This window comes from Cercospora beticola, chromosome 5 (genome assembly GCF_033473495.1).
Source record: "Cercospora beticola chromosome 5, complete sequence".
NCBI classification, from domain to species: Eukaryota; Fungi; Ascomycota; class Dothideomycetes; order Mycosphaerellales; family Mycosphaerellaceae; genus Cercospora; species Cercospora beticola.
This window is the reverse complement of record NC_088939.1, coordinates 4870821-4888739: the sequence shown is the minus strand read 5'-3', so window position 1 is coordinate 4888739 and position 17919 is coordinate 4870821. Positions and strand designations below refer to the sequence as shown.

Below are 17919 nucleotides of genomic sequence, written 5' to 3'. Positions count from 1 at the left end.
GTTTGCTGCATCGTCATTGACGGTGTGTCGAATGGCAGACATATCTACCATTCTGGAGGTTGCCGGTCCGGTGTCGCCTGACCAATGACTCCTTCGCTCAACGTTACAAAGCACGCGGTGACCGCGGTGACTATCACTCGTATCGACCAATGAGCGCCTCGGCTTCGTGGAAAGTGCGGGGCCTGGTGTTGTTTTTGGGGGACCGAAGGGCGTAAGGCGTGAGCTGATCGCCTGTTCCGCTGCAAAGTCGTCTTGAACTGCTTCTTTGGTGGGAATGATCTTCTCTTGTGACCTGGTAGCGACGGTGACGTGCTGGACGCTGAGATGAGATGCTGATAAATGATGAACGCCTGAGGGAATGCAAATGCGAGGATCTGATGAAACGGTGCACGGAATGAGATGGGAATACTCTTATACTTGCGCAGGGCGTTGACCGTAAGTTGGTGAGAAAATTTTGAGTCAAGCCCGTGTCATGTCTGTTCGTCGCCATTCTCTGTGCAAGGACTCAACATAAGATGGACTTTGATACCGAATTTGGTCTGGGGGAGGGTGAAGAGAGGCCCCACAAGTTCCTCTTGCGATCGTGGCGTGATTGGATGGCTGGCGCCTCGCACGCCAACGCCGACGCCACAGCAAAACGACCAAGATCCTGGGGATACCACTTTCGAGCTGCTGTGTCAGCAGCTTTCTTATCGCAAACTACGCATGATCAACACGCTAGGTTCTTTGCTCAGCTGAGCTTGTGTCAAGCTCGCATGAAGTTTTGCGGCGCTCGAGCTGCCATCCTGGGCCTGCTTTGCTGAGCTTTTCTGCACTCTCTGCTCGCTGTGTACAGGCCCTTCACAAGCCCTTTTCCACACGGGCACTGGAATGGCTCTACCAGGCTGGCAGCGTGCGAGCAGTCTTGCGTGTTCGCACGTCAGGCGCGAAACCGGATGCGGCAATGCAGTCCATGGAGGGCGGCAGTTTTGTCACGGAATCCACACGCAACGCTGAAGTCAGAGATCCAGAGCGGCCTGGGTCGGCGTGCCAAGCAAGGGCAGCCAGCGGTGATGGGCAGAAATTTCCAGCACGTGGACCTGGAAATAGCGCTGGCAGGGCCACACTCCGGTGCCTTTCATGTGCTAACGATGATGCGAGATTTCGCCCGTCGAACGTGTTCTTTCAGCCTCATTCCCGCCGTATACTGCTGCCTCTTTGAGACACTGCACAGCGAACGTGTTCCCTCGGGAGGCCGAAAATGGACTTTCATTAAGGTTGACGACCACGCCGAGGCCGGCCATCACGCAAGCCGTCTCGCCATCGGTGAGCTGCGTGGTCGGAATGCGAGGCCGTGGTGAGGCCATGATGAGTCTTCGACGCTCCGCTGCCACGACGGATGCAGTATAATCGTCCTGCCTTGCGTGCTCGGATCGCGATGTTGTCGTCGGCATTTCCACCGGGTAAGAGTACAGCAGAAGCAGGAGCAGTCGTGCAGGTGGTTGACTCCTGCGGCGATGGAAGCAAGAAGATACACCGAACTGCAGTCAGCACAGCGCAGGTTCGAGATACATATATTCGAGGTGTATCTCTGTTATCTCCCAACCATCACACTGGTCTCGACATGGTTCCCTTATCGTGTATGCGCCATGTGGACCGCGATAGCTGACCGCAGCGAGACAAATAGCCCCAAGGTGATTGCTCCATGCACCGCTCTCAACATCACGCTTGCCCTTCATATCCCCCCAATGTCTCCCACTCGCACCTGGAGGCAATACGCGGTGATACACACGTTGTCTCGTGCACAGCAGAATCACAAGGCGATTCGAAGCTCGTGGGACGACAGTCAATCGATCCCGCTGGCTGCTCATCGGTCGGACCCAGCATAGGCTACTCCAGCTTATACTGATCTATTGACATGAAATCCGAGGACGCATAGTATTCAGCATTGTTTCGGGCAGAATATTGGCAAGAGAGACATCTCGCACAGGACTGGAGCCTCAGGCACCCATCCTGCCTGCTCCAGGCACTCCTCCAATTCTGAGTCACGCCACGCGACAATGCAGGTCGCCGTCACAGCACGCGAAACGAGCAATCAAGACAGTCCTCATTGCACACAAACTCGGATGCCGGCGCACCTGAAAGGGAGTCACCGCACGTGGAGGTAGGTCAAGTGTGCCACCATTGGGCGCTGCTGAGGGGGCGGCGGCGCCACGATGCACAAGGCAGCTGCCGAGCATGCAGGCAACTACAGCTCCAGCAAACATAAATGCTTTCATTGTTCCATCTCTCATTTTCGTTTAAAAGACCCGATTGACAACACAGCACAGCATCAGCAAATCCAGAACACCTCGGGATCCCATCGACACGCGAGAATCTGGCGCGAACAAAGCAGTCCGCGAGGAGGCCGCGCCTGAACATGTCAGGATTTCGAGTCGGTGACCACATCTGTGGTGTGTATTTCGTTACGAACTATCATCGAACATACCTGTCACCCCTCAGTCTGGAATCCCATACCATCGTCAGCCCGGTTTCATTCTCAACACAACTCCGACAGACGTACAAAACAACAGAAGCAGTACCACAGCTCCGATACACATTCCCACTCTACGATGGAGTCACGGTCTCTGGATACACAATCACTTACGCCGACAAGGTCTTGACCGGTGTGGTCAAGCAGAAAGATGATGCCAAGAAGACCTATCAGGACGCAGTTGATCGCGGCGAGACTGCCGGCCTAATCGAGTCTCTACCTGCAGGCGTCTTTGGAGTCACACTCGGAAACGTCCCTGCGCAAACAGAACTTCTGGTTGACATTACCTACTGCGGAGAGCTGAAGCATGACGCAGCTATCGATGGACTACGCTACACACTACCAACCTCCATCGCACCAAGATATGGCAACTATCCCGGAACAGTGCTTTCTTCAAACGTCACCGCCACGAGCATGAAGATCACGGTAGACATTGACATGGGTGAAAAGTCTGCCCTCCGCAAAGTGCAATCGCCCGGCCATCCTATTTCCGTGACCATGGGCGAGATTTCACTCACGAACAGCGACGGCGGCACAAAGCCATACTCACCAGCGCAAGCGTCTGCAACGCTGACCCAGGGATCCACCGAGCTTGGCACCGATTTCATACTTCAGGTTGTCATTGATGACTTAAGTCGGCCTCAGGCAATCCTGGAGGTGCATCCCTCGATCCCGAACCAGAGGGCCATCATGGCAACAATGGTACCTAAGTTCGTCCTCGATCCATCATATCCGGAGATCGTCTTCATTGCGGATCAGTCTGGAAGTATGAGCGGGTCAAAGAATGCCTCTTTGGTAAAGGCGCTGAAGGTGTTTCTGAAGTCCCTACCAATCGGCGTGCGCTTCAACATTTGTGCGTTCGGAAACAGATTCGAATTTCTGTGGGAGACTTCTCAGGCGTACAACGAAGACAATGTCAATCGCGCCATGGAATTCGTCACTGGCTTCGATGCTCAGTACGGAGGCACAGAATTGCTGGAGCCGATCAAAGCTGCCTTCAAGAGGCGCTTGAAAGACATGCCTTTCGAGATGCTTGTGCTCACGGACGGGCAGATCTGGGGCGAGGAGCAGGTCTTCGAGTGCATTAACCAAGAAGTTGAGAGTGGAGCTGATGCTCGCATCTTCACCCTTGGCATTGGCGAAGATGTCTCGCATACTCTAGTTGAAGGACTTGCTCGTGCAGGAAATGGCTTTGCGCAGTTCGTCACTCAAAACGAGGATACCGATCAGAAAGTCATGCGCATGCTGAAAGGCGCCCTGTACGCTCACACAAAGGACTACAAGCTGGAGGTCAACTATGAGCAAGAAGATGATGACGACTTTGAGATCATCGAAAAGGTCCAAGAATGCCTCAAGATCACAGTTACAGAGCCGGAAACGACCGAGCCACCGAAAGTCAAGTCCTTCTTCGATACCTCTGTAAATGTGGACGAGGCACCAACGCCCAAAAATCGCTATGCCCACCTCCCTTCCGTCGACACACCGAAGCTGTTGCAGACTCCGTCAAAGATCCCACCATTGTTTCCTTTCAACCGCAGTACCGTCTACATCCTCATGGACGAGATATCCGCACATAAAGAAGTCAAGTCTGTTACGTTACGCGCCATTACTGCCAAAGGAGGACCGCTCGAACTCGAGATACCAATTTCCGGGAGGACACAGGGTGTCAACATTCACCAAATGGCAGCTCGCAAAGCGATTCAAGAATTAGAAGAAGGCCGAGGCTGGCTCCATGCCGCTAAGCTCAAAGACGCCGAGCAGACCTTGGTCAAGGAGCAATACGCAAGTCGCTTCGACGAGATTGTGGAACGAGAAGCTGTCCGTCTTGGCGAGACTTTCCAGGTCGCCAGCAAGTGGACCTCTTTCGTGGCAGTCCAGACAGATACTTCCGAGGAACAGCAGAATGAGGGACCAGAACGACATCCACCATCGCTCAAGCCTATGAGGAAACAACTAGCATCCATGGCTGCGAGAAGAGCTGCTCCTTCGCCAGCGCCATCTGGTTCTTGGGGCGGTGGCAGCGCACTCCTGCAGCAGCAGGGCATGCAGATGCAAATGTCTCAGCAGCAATCCGCTCCTGCGACTCGCGCTCGCAGCCAAGCTCCAGCGGGAGGGTTATTTGGCAATGCGTTTGGCGGTGGCGGTACCTGGGGAGGACTGTTCGGCAGCACGAGCCCCTCTCAACCTCCCCCGGGACCACTTTCCGGTAGGAGCGCATCTCAAGCACCCTCGGGAGGCTTGTTCGGTCGCACAAGCGCCTCTCGAGCTTCTTCAGGGGGACTCTTCAGCACGAATGCATCTCAAGCTCCCTCTGGAGGACTCTTCGGCAATGCACCTCTTCCACCTCCCCCGCCAATGCCTTCGGCCCCTGCATACGCAGCTTTTGGATCTTCCATGCCGTTGGCGGACGAGGATGAAGCAAAAGAAGAAGCAGAAGAATCCGACGAAGATATGGGTTTCGCTTTAATGGACGAAAACGATAAAGTCCGAACCTGCAAGTCTGTTCCTCCTGCAAGTGATGAATCTGTTACTACTTCGAAGAGAAGGATGCTTTTGAAACCTCGTGACCGTAAATCAGTTTTGGGCAATATGGCGGAGAAGGTACTGAAGCGGGACCAAAAGCGTGCAAAGAGTAGCGGAAGTGGATCTGCACTTCACGACCTCATCGATTTGCAGACGTTCTCCGGATCATGGAAGTATAGCGATGAGCTGTTGGATCTCATTGCCATTGAGGATGGTGACAAGGTCCTGCAAGGGTTTGGCACAGTTGATCGAGATGTGGCAACCACGGCGCTGGTTGTGGCGTACTTCGAGACTGTGTTGAAGGACAAGAAGGATGTGTGGGAGATGGTTATACAGAAGGCGCGGGCTTGGTTGGCAGGAAATGTTACGGGTAAGGAGAGTGTGGACGAGTTCGTCGAGAGGGCGAAGGGATATTTGCCAACGCAGTAAATGGGATGAAGCGAGCGAGGTTCTAGTCAAGATCACATTGACTTGAAGCTGTAATGAAGCCAATTCGATGGGATGACGTTGACTCGGAGTTTGGAGTAACATGCAGAGAGGATCGGCTATACAGTAGTAGGTCTTGCGGCGAACCAGAAGAGACAAAAAGAGAAGTCTCGTGTCTAATACTCAATCAGCGTCTTCCACAAACTCACCTACATCTCTGCCAGGCATCCATCATTTCGTCTTCTCAGATCAATCGCATCACAATGCAATGTCCTCCCTGATTTCATGCCTCCGTCGCTCATTGTCAGCCACACGCATCTCTTCAAACTCCCCTTCTGTCATTTTACCTCACCTCACCCACACAACCTCCCCAAGAGCAAAGCGGCGAATCCGACTTCTCAAGTTCACTAAACAGTCCTTCAATGATCAGTAAACAAGATGTCGTCAACGTACCGACTGTATATATACCCCAACTCTCCGGCTTCCATACCCCGGCGAATTCATCTCCACACATTTTTGTCTTGGCAGAATTTTCACGCCCGCTATAGGCCCCTCCCTCCCAACAAATGTTGCCGTATCACAGTGGTGTAATACTATAGACAAGAGATATTTCTTGGTTTCGCTTACTTCACTGCTTCGGCGTTTCTTAGGTGGTGAGATAATGCAAAAGAGGTCTTGGCGAAGTCGTCAGATATCACATTCGATGAATCATATCCTGGAAATTTATGAGCGGGAATTCCGGAAAACAGAGCAGGTAAGCAGAGAGAGTGAAATGAGCAGTGAAGTTGAAAGAATAGCCCTTCAGTTCCAATGAGCTGAGAGAAGTCTTGGGGAATACCGTCGCTGCTCAATCCTGAATCAATAGTACTGAACTTTGGCCCGGCGTGGTCCATCAACGCCGGAGACTTGGCATTCACTCGCGTGCTTGATGCCGGCTCGAAAGACCGAACCAGACCCAGCACGGTTGGTACACGACGATGCCGAAGTGGCACAGATTGTACGATCCGAGAGCTCAATGTCCTGAGTGCATATAAGCCCAACATGTTCCCCTTGCCTCTTCTCCAACACTCAATCCACTTGACTTCTTCTTTTCCTTATCAATAGCTGCTGGCAGCAACACAACTCAAGCATACACAAGTCAATCCAGCATGAAGTACATCGCAGAAACAGCAGCCCTGGTGGCTGCCCTCTCCGCCACCGGTGCCCAAGCAGCGCCATCACAAAATAACAAACTCTTCAACAACCCAAGCTTCGGCATCTTGCCTTATACTGGCAATCCAGCATATTACGCAGACCCCAAAGATTTTGTGGGACGAACTGGGCCTGCCAAGAGAGATGCATGGCCAGCATTCTTCGGAGAAGCCCAAGTCGGGACAGCCGAACAACTAGCTCGGGTGCGTGAGCAGCTCTACCTGCAAGCCAGCGGCAACGCAAAGCGAGAAGCATTCATCGACAACCAGCCAAAAGTCATTCCCGATACGCGTCCCATTGATGTTCGGTTGAGGGAGTACAAGAAGCTGTACCCTAATCTCTATCCCAGTGAAGAGAAGCGGAATGCATTCGTCGACAACATGCCAAAGGTCATCCCACATCCCGGCGGTATCGAGGGAGCGATAGAGGAAGCTCGTAGGCTGTATCCCGAGATCTACCAGCGAAATCTCGAGCCCTGGGGTCTGGAAGACTTCTTGGGTCTCCCGGACACCTCGGTAAATCCCAACTTTGGCAACACAGGAACCTTCGGAAAGAAGAGATCAGCAAATCCCTTCGTCGACACCATGCCAAAGGTCGTTCACGATCCGAATTTCAATCTCCAGGAGTACTTGAGACTCCGAAACGTCAGAGGGAAACCTCTCCAGCAGAGAGAGGCGAACGCATTCTTCGACAACCAGCCAAAGGTCGTTTACGACAAGAACTTCGAGGATGTTGTGTACAACCGACGAGGGCCATTTCAGCTGCAGCAGAGAGAAGCGGTGTTGCGGAATGGGTTTCCCCCAGTCCCCGTCCCCGTCCCCGAAGGCTTTCAATTTCAACACCCACCAGCAGACGCTCCCATTTACTCGGGCGGCTACCGCGGAGGAAAGGAACGATGGCAGCGGGATTTGAACAATCTTCTCGGCTTGGCTACGAAGCGTAATGCTGAGGCCGAGCCTTTCCTGGCAGACATTGGGAAGCTGATCGGAATGGGTATCGACAAGGCTACCAAGCGCGATGCTGCGGCTGATCCTTTCCTTGCGGATATTGCGAAGGTGGTTGGAATGGGTATCGACAAGGCTGTTGGCAAGCGTGAGGCCGCAGCCGACCCATTCCTTGCAGATATTGCGAAGCTTGTCGGCAAGTCCATCGACACGGCAACTTAAACGCATACTAGTCGGACGTAAAGCCTGTTGTACTGCATTTTGTGGAGTTCAGTCTGGGATTTGGTTGATTGCTTCGAGGGCTCAGATACAGCTGGGCTGCGTCGACGATTGGGAGAGGGGTTTCTTGATGACCTGCCGATTGAGCGAGTCGGGATGTGTATGCTTAGGTAGAAGTGTTGGCGAACGTACGATGGGATCATTTTCACTTCTCAACTGTTTTCGCTCTCGTTTATTCTCGATGTTCGAGGACCTTGCTGTGCCGCGCAAGCCGATGCTCTTGATTGATCTTCAAGTCGGCATGCTGCGATTGTCCATCGAGATGAACCGGAAGAGAAGCAGTTGCATGCCGTCAAGCCACACAATCACCCGAAAGTCCGTGAGCAGAATACCGTGACATGCGTGACTCGCGTAGGCGCCCGGGACCTTTCCGGCACGCGGTCGAAGGAAGAAGGATTGCATATCTGAACAGGGCTCTCACCGGTCGTATATGCCAGCACGCCGCATTTTTGCTTTGTTATCCTGCGTTCGCTTGGTCTGAGCCCACGCGTGCAGCGATATGGCATAGTTCAGTGGGGTTTGTGGTGTCTGGTTGGTGTCCACGTCATCTGATAGAGCACCCTTGTCAAGAGATGTCGTTCAGCGAGACTTCGCCTTTTTACCAAGCGGCTGTTAGCGCGTTACCCGATCCACCCACTTGGGGAGCACTTGTGCACTTCGCCATTGTAGGTGCCGTACCCGATTGCAGGTAAGCGAATGCGGCACGAACGGCGGAGGCACAGCTAAACGAAGATCGAATCTCCGTGTAACATTAGCAAGTATTGTTGCATTTGAGTGATGTTCTGTGACGAGATGCTCTCAGTTCCCGCACGAATGGCGAATGGCATATCGTCAGCGTCCACCTCAGCCTTGTCCTGAGCTGAGTGTGGTAGAGGATCCTTGCCACAACATTTGGTAGCCAGTAGATGAAGAGAGATGTTGGGTCATGCGATTCCATGGAAATTCTGGCGTTGTCGATCGCCATGTTCCACGTGTGAGCACGTTCCTACCGTTCTCCCCTCGCGCTCGGCATTGCAGTGAGCCTCCGCTATTGGTCAGCGGAATGCTGATGGCAGCAGGCTGTGGTGCCCGGCACTGTCTACCTTCGGGACGTTTTCCGAGCTCATCTCAGTAAATGTCCAAGCAATCGGACGGCACTGTCAGCTCTCACACGAAAAGCGGAGGGTTCCTGTCCGAAGGCGAGAGGCTCCAGCAAGAGAGAAGATGAGAAGACGCAAGTGATGTCAAAAACAATCACACGCTTGCACAACTTAGCGACCGTTGTGGCGATGTGATTGGACCCAGGTCGGCATGGGCCGCAGACCTAAAAACGCCTTCGGCGGCTATTTTGTTGCTCTTCTACACCCAAGCCAGAAAGGTGGCTGCGGCGTCCCTGTGTTGGCAGACAGCAGCTGGTTCGTGGTTGGCCGGCACGCACACATTGGCAGCAGAGAGGGCTCCACCGTCTTGGAAGAGGCAGCAGGGCGACGCCTCCCGAAGCTGACCCACGCTCGTGCGGGCGGCGAGCAAGCTGACCGCGTCTGTTTCGGTTGCATGCAGATGCAACTTCGTCCTCTTGCGGGCCATAGCTTCGTGGATCCTTCTGTTGGTTATTGTAACTCTTACGGCGCAGGACGTCTGGAAAGATAGGCGATCTGAGGCGCGCTGGCTGTGCCGCAGAACCCCCCTTCTCTGGAAGTATACCACTGTCCTGCCGGCGCAGCAGCCTGCTCTCAATCTTATTCTTCGGCGAGCCCGGATTGCGCGCGTCGACATTCTTGTTGCAGCTGTGGTGGGACCACAAAACCGGTCATTGCCTGGGCAGCGCGCGAGGCTGTGAGCGGCGGCCTCTGAAGACTCGCCTGGTGTGTTCCGCGCCGTGTTCTTTACGATTGCCCGCAGCATAATAATGCAGCTTCAGTGAGCTGCAGGCGGACCTTGTGCTGGACCACGGACGTATTATAGCTCGACTGGCTGCGAAACGCTGGACGATCTTGCGACTGTTTTGTTATGGCTTTGAAGAACCCGATAATGCCGATGGCTTCTCCAACTGGCGGCGGACTGGTGTCTGCCTTCAGTCCCTACTCCGACTCTCCCAATTCTCCCGCTCGCTTCAGCGCATTTTCTGGCGGCAATACGCATAGCAATCGGTTCGTCCAGCGTTGGGCCGCGACCTGTAAAGTTATATCGCTGACTCCCATCGTAGCTCCTCCGCTCCCACCGATTCGCTCGCACCACCGCCCAGTCCATATCCGCAGCAGATCGAACCGTCTCCAGTAGACTCGAATGGTACAGAGGGAACAGAAATTGATGAAGACGCGCAAGAGGATGAAGACACCGATATAAGATCGCCGGAGTCGGCGTCCAATGGCGATGCGTTTGATGTACACTCTCCCGATGTCGATATCAACAGTCCAGCGAGTCCGAAAGTACGACTCTTGTTATGGGCAATTGCGTTCGGGTACTGACTGTGGCAGGATCCTCCACCCAAGATTGTGACTTCCCTTCCAGCGCGATTGCGATCAGACTCGGCCGACAACGACCCCCAATCCGTGATACATATTCCCACTGGCTTCAAGGACTTCGAAGGAGGACAGAAACAATATGCATCGCCGACTGATGTTTCCGGATCGACTGCCCGTGTCGCCTCGCCGAGCACACCGGAAGCCGCGACCATGATTCCGACGCAGAAGGTAAGCTTGGCTTGAGTGCGTTACATTGACAACATAAGCCAACATCTTCGAGAAACAGCCCTCACCTGTCGCACCCGTCAACACTGACATCCCTCGATCCAATGAGAAGCCTACCCCACGCGCACAGACACGGCAAGAATTGGAGGACGAGTGGAAGCGCAAAAGTCGGCGAACATCGAGTCTCGAAGGTCTGCTTGAAGGCTTCGACCTATACTTCCAGCGATATCTGACAGTGCCTGCAGACATTCCCGAAGGACTTGCCGATGACCACGTCGCTGCAGAGGCCGACGATGAGAAGCGTCCCAGCACTGCCGGACTCGTTGGAGATGGGAGTATGCAAGAAGCTATGCAGCAACTCGATCAGACCAACGAGGAGATTGAGGCATTGCGCACCGCCTTGAGCGAATGCTGGACGCTTTGCAATACGCTTGCAAACTTATCCTCCAGCCATCGCCAGCGCACGTTCAAATTCCGAGGCCAACAGGAAGTACAACAGCATGCATGGCAGAGCTGTTGGAGGTTGTGCCAGCAACTATACGACAACAAAGATGAGGACCACACGGCACAAGTCATACCTACACTGGAGTTGTGTCGTGACTTCTGTCAATCCCTCTTTGACGCGCGAGCAAGAGTCGACGAAGCCACTGACTCAGTGCTGCGGGTCAGTTTCGAGCTCAACAACCACCTTTACAACATCAATCACCACGAGCTTCCTGATGCCTTCGTTGAGCGCACACTGGACTTCTACATCACGCTTTGCCACCGACTCATGAAGATGCCAACATCTTTGCCACGAGAGACGGACTCACTTTTGCGTGCGTGCTGGTCATTGGCAGAAATGCTCTTCAACCTCCGCCAAAGCAGTCGCGAATGCAAGCAAGCAGATGAAGAACTCTTAGGCTCTGCTGTCCAAGCATGCTGGGATCTATGCGACCTCTTCCGCGAAGGCTGGACACAAATAAGACCCGATAGAGGCACTCCGCGGCCACATCAGACCTCCTTCGGCGCACAATCACAAACATCACTCAAATCCACCTCCACTCGCGGTTCCGCTGGTCGTTCCACCTCAAGCACAGTCAGCAACCGCAAATACCACGAAGCCCCGACCTTTCCACCCGAAACTCCGGTGACGGTCTTTGACGACACTTCTACAGCGCACTCCTCTCCAGATTCCGCCAATGTTCCCAACATCCTCGTTCTCGGCCCTTCCAAGTCGAGCGGTTCCCGCGGCGGCGGCAATGCTCCCCATCACGATCGTTGGACCTCCAACGCCTCCGTTCTGAGCGACTATTCCGAATCCGCGGCGTCCGCAACTTCCTCTCAACGCACAAGCTCCACCGCCACAGCCGGCGGCGAAGAAACTCATCTCGCCCGTCTCCGCTGTCTCCTCCTCAAAGCCGGATTGAACACTGGCTACTCTCGTACTTCGTCGCAACCTCTTCCTGCATACGTTCAAGCACTTCCCGACACAGCATTTGGAACTCTACCCTGGCAAATGAAAGTCTTGAGCTTCTACAAGAAACTTGTAGTCAATGATCAGAGTTTGAAAAATGCACATGCGATGTCCTCGAAACGCGTAACTGCAGTCGAAGTCGCCAAGAGTGTAAGGTGGCTGGGCAATAGTGAGCAGTGGGCTTGGATGAGAGATTTATTCCGAATCGTGTTCGGCTTTGGCATGGATGAGGCGGATATCAGAGGTGGTTGGTTTGTGACTTGAAATCGTTGCATGCACTAAAGCCAGAAATCTTCGTGAGGAAAGAAGTATGGTACGATTCGAGACGGGGTTCTGCCATTGCAAGTGCGATGAGCAGAGCATGGTCTCGAGGCAAAAAGCGGCATGGGCAAGAGTCGGACTGGGCGAGCCTCCGAGCAGCCTGTTCGCTGCATCGCTACCCGCCGCGCATGTCGAGGCATTGCCAGTGCTTGAGGGCGCCTGACAAACGAACGCAGCGACAAGCGAAGAGGGATGGCATGAGAAGGATGCTCCAATCGCCATTGATTGCACGAGCACAGAGCTCAGGACGCAAGACGGCGCCATACAGGCGGTTCGCGATGGCTTGTCAGGTTCGCTATTGCGAAGGAGATTGAGGAGTGGCCGGGACTACGGCAGGGGGGGATCGCATCCAGGCAAGAGATAGATCTAGTCAGTCAGCAAGCAGAAGAAGAGGAGAAGTGCGCGCTATGACATAACGACGCGAGCATTCCCAAAGCACGAGATCTCGTCCGAAGTTTGTGAGCACTGAAGCATAATTCATCATCAGTGTCATTCTCATTTTCCGTGCCTTGTCTTATTCTATTTGTACATCAAACGTAGTTTCCTCGCGGTGGTGCCTGGAATCTCGCGGGGCCGCAAGCAAAACAAAACAAGCAGATAACAGTGGTAGTGGCTGTGGTGCTCAATCTATGCCAACCCTTAATGAAAATTAACGCGGTGTCGCGTCACGTAGAAATCCTCTCCATCCCTCCATCCCTCCCTGGCCCTGGGGTCTGTTGGTAGGGTATCATTGTGTGAAACAATATTGGCCGATAAGCTGTGTTGGTCCTCAGGATGGCTGGGAGACCTGATAGAGGTAGAGCAGCGCGATCCAGAGATCTGCTTACTGCACGGCCATTGTGTGCTCAGGTGTTCGGGTATTCGACGTGATTCAATTACCACTCAAACTCTCCCATACCCTTGTGGAAGACCCATTCTTTCCCAGAGACACTCATGACACCGTCCTTGAGTGTGCACTTCCACTTGTTCTTGACGCGTTGAACCTTGTCGTACGTACACAGGATGCTGTCGCCGAGATCATCGTCTTCGTCGCCCATAGCGCCTTGACCATCATCGTCGTCGTCATCGAGGTCGGAGTTGATGGCATCGGGATCGTCCTCATCCTTGACGCCCTTATCCTCGTCCTCGTCTTCATCTCCATCGAGCTGTGGGATCGAAGGTCCAGCGGCAGAAGTGGTGGTGGACCGCTTCTTATTCTTGATCCGCAACGAAGGCTGCTCGCCAAGAGGCACCATCAAGCCGCTCGACAGGTCAGCTGTAAGGCTCAGGACTTGGTCTCGCATCATGCGATCGGCTTGATGTGCCTGCTGTGCGTGAGCAGCTCGTCTCTCGGCGAGCACAGCGCGCCATTGCGCAAGATCGTCCTCTTCAGTAGCTCCATCGGTCTGGGGGTAGTTTGGATGCTGGAACTGGCCCTGCTGAAGCTGTGGACTATCATTTTCGACCTTGATGCGAGGTTGAGCTTGTTGCTGGTGCAGCCGCTGCTGCTGTTGCGCCATTGCAGCTTGTTGCGCTTGTTGGAACTGTTGCTGTGCTGGACTACCTTGTGGCAGCTGCATCGGTTGTGGTTTCGGCTGCTGTTGTTGCTGGCCTGGCAATGCGAGACCACCACGTTGCATGGCAGCCAAAGACGGTGCTGCTGCATTTCCAAACTGCTGCTGAACCAATTGCTGTGCTCGAGCAGCGCCACCTTGCACAGGGATCGGCTGGCCGTTGTTTTGGCCGTAGTTGCCATTTGGAAGGCCATGGTATTGGTGCTCCATACCGGGTTCAGTTTTGACTCGCTGACCGTTTGAGGCAGCCTGAGAGGCGTCATAGCTGGCATAAGGATTGGCAGGCATGCCATTCACATTGCCGCTGGGATTAGTTGGTGCGATTTGTTGCTGCGGCGGCTGCGGAGGTTGCGGCTTCGGGTCCCATGGCATCTGCGCAACACCACGCTGTGACAGCTTGTTCTGCCATTCCTTTGTGCATGTCAGCGAGTGTCTTGCATCCCATCTGTTGGTGTATAAGTGAGGTCGACTGGGGTGCTGAGAGGTGTATTGCACGTGATGCGAGCGAAAAGGGTTAGTGTCATGGCGCAGAGTGGGGCTTAGCGGAAAGGAGAGCGTATAAAGCTGGAACAGCAAAAGAGAGGGCGGGCCCAGCAAATCTGCGATCCTCAAAGCCAGCCCCGCCCCTCGCCCGCCGAAAGCGCTCGCCGCCCTGCGCTCCTCCGCCGCGGCCAAACCAGCATTTCCGCTGCCGTCGACGATGTTGCCGTGTCGCTGCAGATCCCGACGTCTCTTTCTTGATGCGATCGTCATGCGCTGCGACGCAGTCCCGTGGTGATGGCCGCCGTTGTCCAGGAGAGAGAGGAGAAAACACACATACCTGCTGCAACTCGCCCAATGTCTGCGAACCCACGCCGCTCTCCTCGAAGTCGGCCTGCGACGCTGCTACGACCTCCTCAATGATCTTGAGGTAGACGTCGCCCTATTCTTCGGGTTAGCCTTGCTGCGCTGCTGCCAGGACTACGCTTCGGCCGCGTTCCACCACTCACCACGAGCGTATTGGTCATGTTGGCGGTCAGAGTGCGGTAGCAGACGCGGAGATCGAGGGATCAACGGCGGAAGGATATCGTCGTGGCCTGCTGGATATATTGTCGCTGGTCAATCCGCTGGCGCAACAAAGGCCTGGCGTTACCGCCTGGAGATGCGGCGTTCGGAGGAGCGCGAGCGCTTCGTGTGCGGCGCAAAGGTCGTGGCGGTAGGAAATATGTGGTCTATTATTCAGTGCTATCGTCCCCTGCCACCTTCCAGTGTGTCGGAGGTGGTGTCGCCGGCCTGTTCGCTGTTTCGCCCTGCACAGCACGTTGGTGTCTTTGGCTGTGTTGCAACAGCCCGCTTTAAGTAGTTCGGCTGCTCGGCTACAGCCGCGCGCTAGTCGCCCTCCCTCACTTCAGCAGTCACAACCAGGAGGCATCGTCATATGCAGATGGTCTTCACTGCATACGGTCTTCACATGAGGTCTTGCAACTGAAATTTTGTCTCGATCGCGGTCTCTCTGACAGATACAGCACTCACGGGCCGCAGAATTGACAGTACTCGAGAATCGTTCACGACAAGAGACATCATTCAGGCGCATCTACCTTTGTACAGCTTGTGCAGAACTCGTTCAGCTTGGACCGCAATAAGGAGAGGTAGAGTTGTCTCGGCTTGTCTGAGCTACTCATCGTTCGCGTTTCCACAAACCGAGACTCGGAGAGCTGGACAGGGAGAAATCATGTTCACCAAAATCAATGGGAATCTCTTGTTCTACAAGGGTTGGATATCGACATTACTGAGCAGCGTGCTAAAGGTCGTGAGATTGCGAAGCAGTTAGTTGCCGAAGATTCTCACAGCAAACGGCAACCCGATGACGATTCCGGCGATACGAAAGAGATGTGTATTTGGGGTTTCTGCGTCCCGGTGCATCGAAGGCTACAGGTCCTGAGAATAGCGAACCAGCGATTCGGCTCGCTCAGTTGTGTGCAAGTATATGATAACGGTGCAAGGCCATTCCAGCATATCATGGGGTCGTTTACTGGTTCCCCGCTGGCTCTTTCAGAGCATCCTCTGCATCAAATCCGCGCGATTCGACGTTCGATCACGAGAAAAGCGCGCACCATCATTCGCCGCGTATGAACAGTCGATTTGAACGAGTTCCAACAGTATGAGCTAGCATCGGCAGACTGCAGACATGCCGAGTTCGACGTCATTAAATGTTTGCTGTGTACCGCTTGGCGTTTGTTAGACGGTTTTCTCCTTTAACCATGATTGTGACGCTTTCGCGGCCGCTCGAACTACTTATGACTCGATGCCAAAGGGAATTCGCAGACAATAATTCAACTTGCACCTCTTCCTGCTCTCGCTTCATCCCATCCGCACGACTCGACCGCCCACTCGCACGTCCATTACTCTCGCTGTCCAGGAGTACTCTTCCGCAGTCAGCAACCATCAAGCGCGCCTTGGTTCCTCCGCAAGATGGCACCAACCGGATCTGACTATCAAGTCGACTGGCTCTGGATCAGCAAAGCTGACGCTCACGTTGCCAACCACCGCGACTGGTTCACCACTTTCAAACCCATCAAATCATACATAGGAGACACTTACCGTGGCGAGAACGAAGTCCTTGGTATCGGCGATGTCGAATTGAGCGTCAAAGTCCGCGAGAACCGCACTGGACCAAAGTCCAAGCGCACCCTTGTGCTGAAGGACGTCTTGTACGTGCCAAAGATGATCTGCAACATTATTGGGCGCCCCATCCTGGACGAGTACGATGTCAATACGGATTCCGACAAGAAGCGTGGCGAGCTTCGCCACAAGGCTACTGGAGCGGCAGCAGGTATATTCGACTGTCCTGGCCTCAGCATGGACCTCCAGCGCTTGCGTCTCGTCGGACTGAGTGCGACACAGACGAGCTTGGATCCGAATCCGTACACGCTCTACTTGATCAGTGTAGACTGGAACGATGAGAAGCGAGCCAAGTGGATGCCGCAGACGAATTCAGAAGGATCGAAGAGATCGGAGGAACCAGAGAAGCCTCGATCGGGTGTGACTGAAGAACTCAAGGCGTGGTTCGAGGTGTGGTACGGCAATACATTCAACATATCGTGGGGCTTCAAGTTGGAGAATGACGAGCAACGTGCTGAGGAACGCGAGACATCGAAGGCAGATAGGGAAATGGAGGAAGAAGAAAAGGACAGTGGCGAGGAGGAGAACCAAACTGGCGAAGAGGAAAACGACTTCTTGGCTGATCCTGAGGCTGGATCAGCTTCCCATGGTGCTCCCTACCAGTTCACCAAGGCGCAACTCGACTGGCTCAATGAGAACTACGCCAACACTCGCAATTCCATGTAGGCTATGGGATTGAGACTTTGGGATGACGAGGATTACAGGGAAGCAATGCAGGTTGCGCGATGGATGCGCAATCAGGGCTGAGGCCTGCTATACAGACGTGATCCGGAGGTGGTAAAGGTGTCATGCCCAAAGACGGGCAGCAGGTGTCAAATCGAGCAGTTCGTTGCAATTGGATGTGTACCCACTGCTATGCGATGGGAGAACATTGTCTTGGTTCCTGAAGGGTCCCGTTCTTGTCATCACGGTCGAAATCTATGGTCTCTCGGGAGTCTTTGCGTCTGTGGACGCTTTGACACGTCTTGTTGTATGAGAAGATGACTAGTAGGACAAGACGCGAAGGACATGAAATACAAGAAGCTGCTCGATCTTCTCAAGACTTGAATTTGCCTTGCTTTCCCGATTCTTGTAGGCCTCAGTTCCGTATTCCAGCTGTATCACCGTGAGATGCAGATCTTAGGCAGCGTCTCGTCATCAGCCTGTCGCATAGATCTGGTTTCATAGAGCTGAAAAACGTGCATGTAGCTGGCCATGACATATTTCGCCGCTTCAAGGCCTTCTTCAATAGCGGGTCTCGTTTCTTGCAGCGTTTTCGAAAGTCTCAGCAGATAGACACTTGGATGAATCAGCGCAGCGAGGAAAAGACGCAATACTCACACACTCAGACTGCCACCTTCCAGCATTTCTGACAAACGTCTGCACTTTGCTTCGTCTTTCCTCC

The 17919-nt window shown here is 53.9% G+C and overlaps 5 protein-coding genes across 5 annotated transcripts; 4 read left to right on the top strand and 1 right to left on the bottom strand.

Moving 5' to 3' along the window:
• Positions 1–2398: 2398 nt before the first annotated feature.
• RHO25_009031 (uncharacterized protein) lies at positions 2399–5464 on the top strand (the record flags this gene model as incomplete). Its single annotated transcript, XM_023604814.2, has 1 exon — positions 2399–5464. The coding sequence occupies one exon, from the start codon at positions 2399–2401 to the stop codon at positions 5462–5464; it is 3066 nt and encodes a 1021-aa protein (XP_023460468.1).
• A 1145-nt stretch (positions 5465–6609) lies between these two features.
• Positions 6610–7818, top strand: RHO25_009030 (uncharacterized protein; the record flags this gene model as incomplete). Its single annotated transcript, XM_023604813.2, has 1 exon — positions 6610–7818. One exon carries the CDS (start codon positions 6610–6612, stop codon positions 7816–7818), a length of 1209 nt encoding a protein of 402 aa, XP_023460467.1.
• Positions 7819–9885: 2067 nt separating this feature from the next.
• RHO25_009029 (uncharacterized protein) lies at positions 9886–12264 on the top strand (the record flags this gene model as incomplete). Its single annotated transcript, XM_023604811.2, has 5 exons — positions 9886–10004; positions 10061–10283; positions 10332–10547; positions 10606–10735; positions 10790–12264. 5 exons carry the CDS (start codon positions 9886–9888, stop codon positions 12262–12264), a joined length of 2163 nt encoding a protein of 720 aa, XP_023460470.2.
• Positions 12265–13196: 932 nt separating this feature from the next.
• Positions 13197–14881, bottom strand: RHO25_009028 (uncharacterized protein; the record flags this gene model as incomplete). The annotated part of the gene is made up of 3 exons (XM_023604810.2): positions 13197–14285; positions 14695–14796; positions 14864–14881. 3 exons carry the CDS (start codon positions 14879–14881, stop codon positions 13197–13199), a joined length of 1209 nt encoding a protein of 402 aa, XP_023460469.1.
• A 1444-nt stretch (positions 14882–16325) lies between these two features.
• On the top strand, positions 16326–17201 carry RHO25_009027 (uncharacterized protein; the record flags this gene model as incomplete). The annotated part of the gene is made up of 1 exon (XM_023604809.1): positions 16326–17201. The coding sequence occupies one exon, from the start codon at positions 16326–16328 to the stop codon at positions 17199–17201; it is 876 nt and encodes a 291-aa protein (XP_023460517.1).
• Positions 17202–17919: the final 718 nt, after the last annotated feature.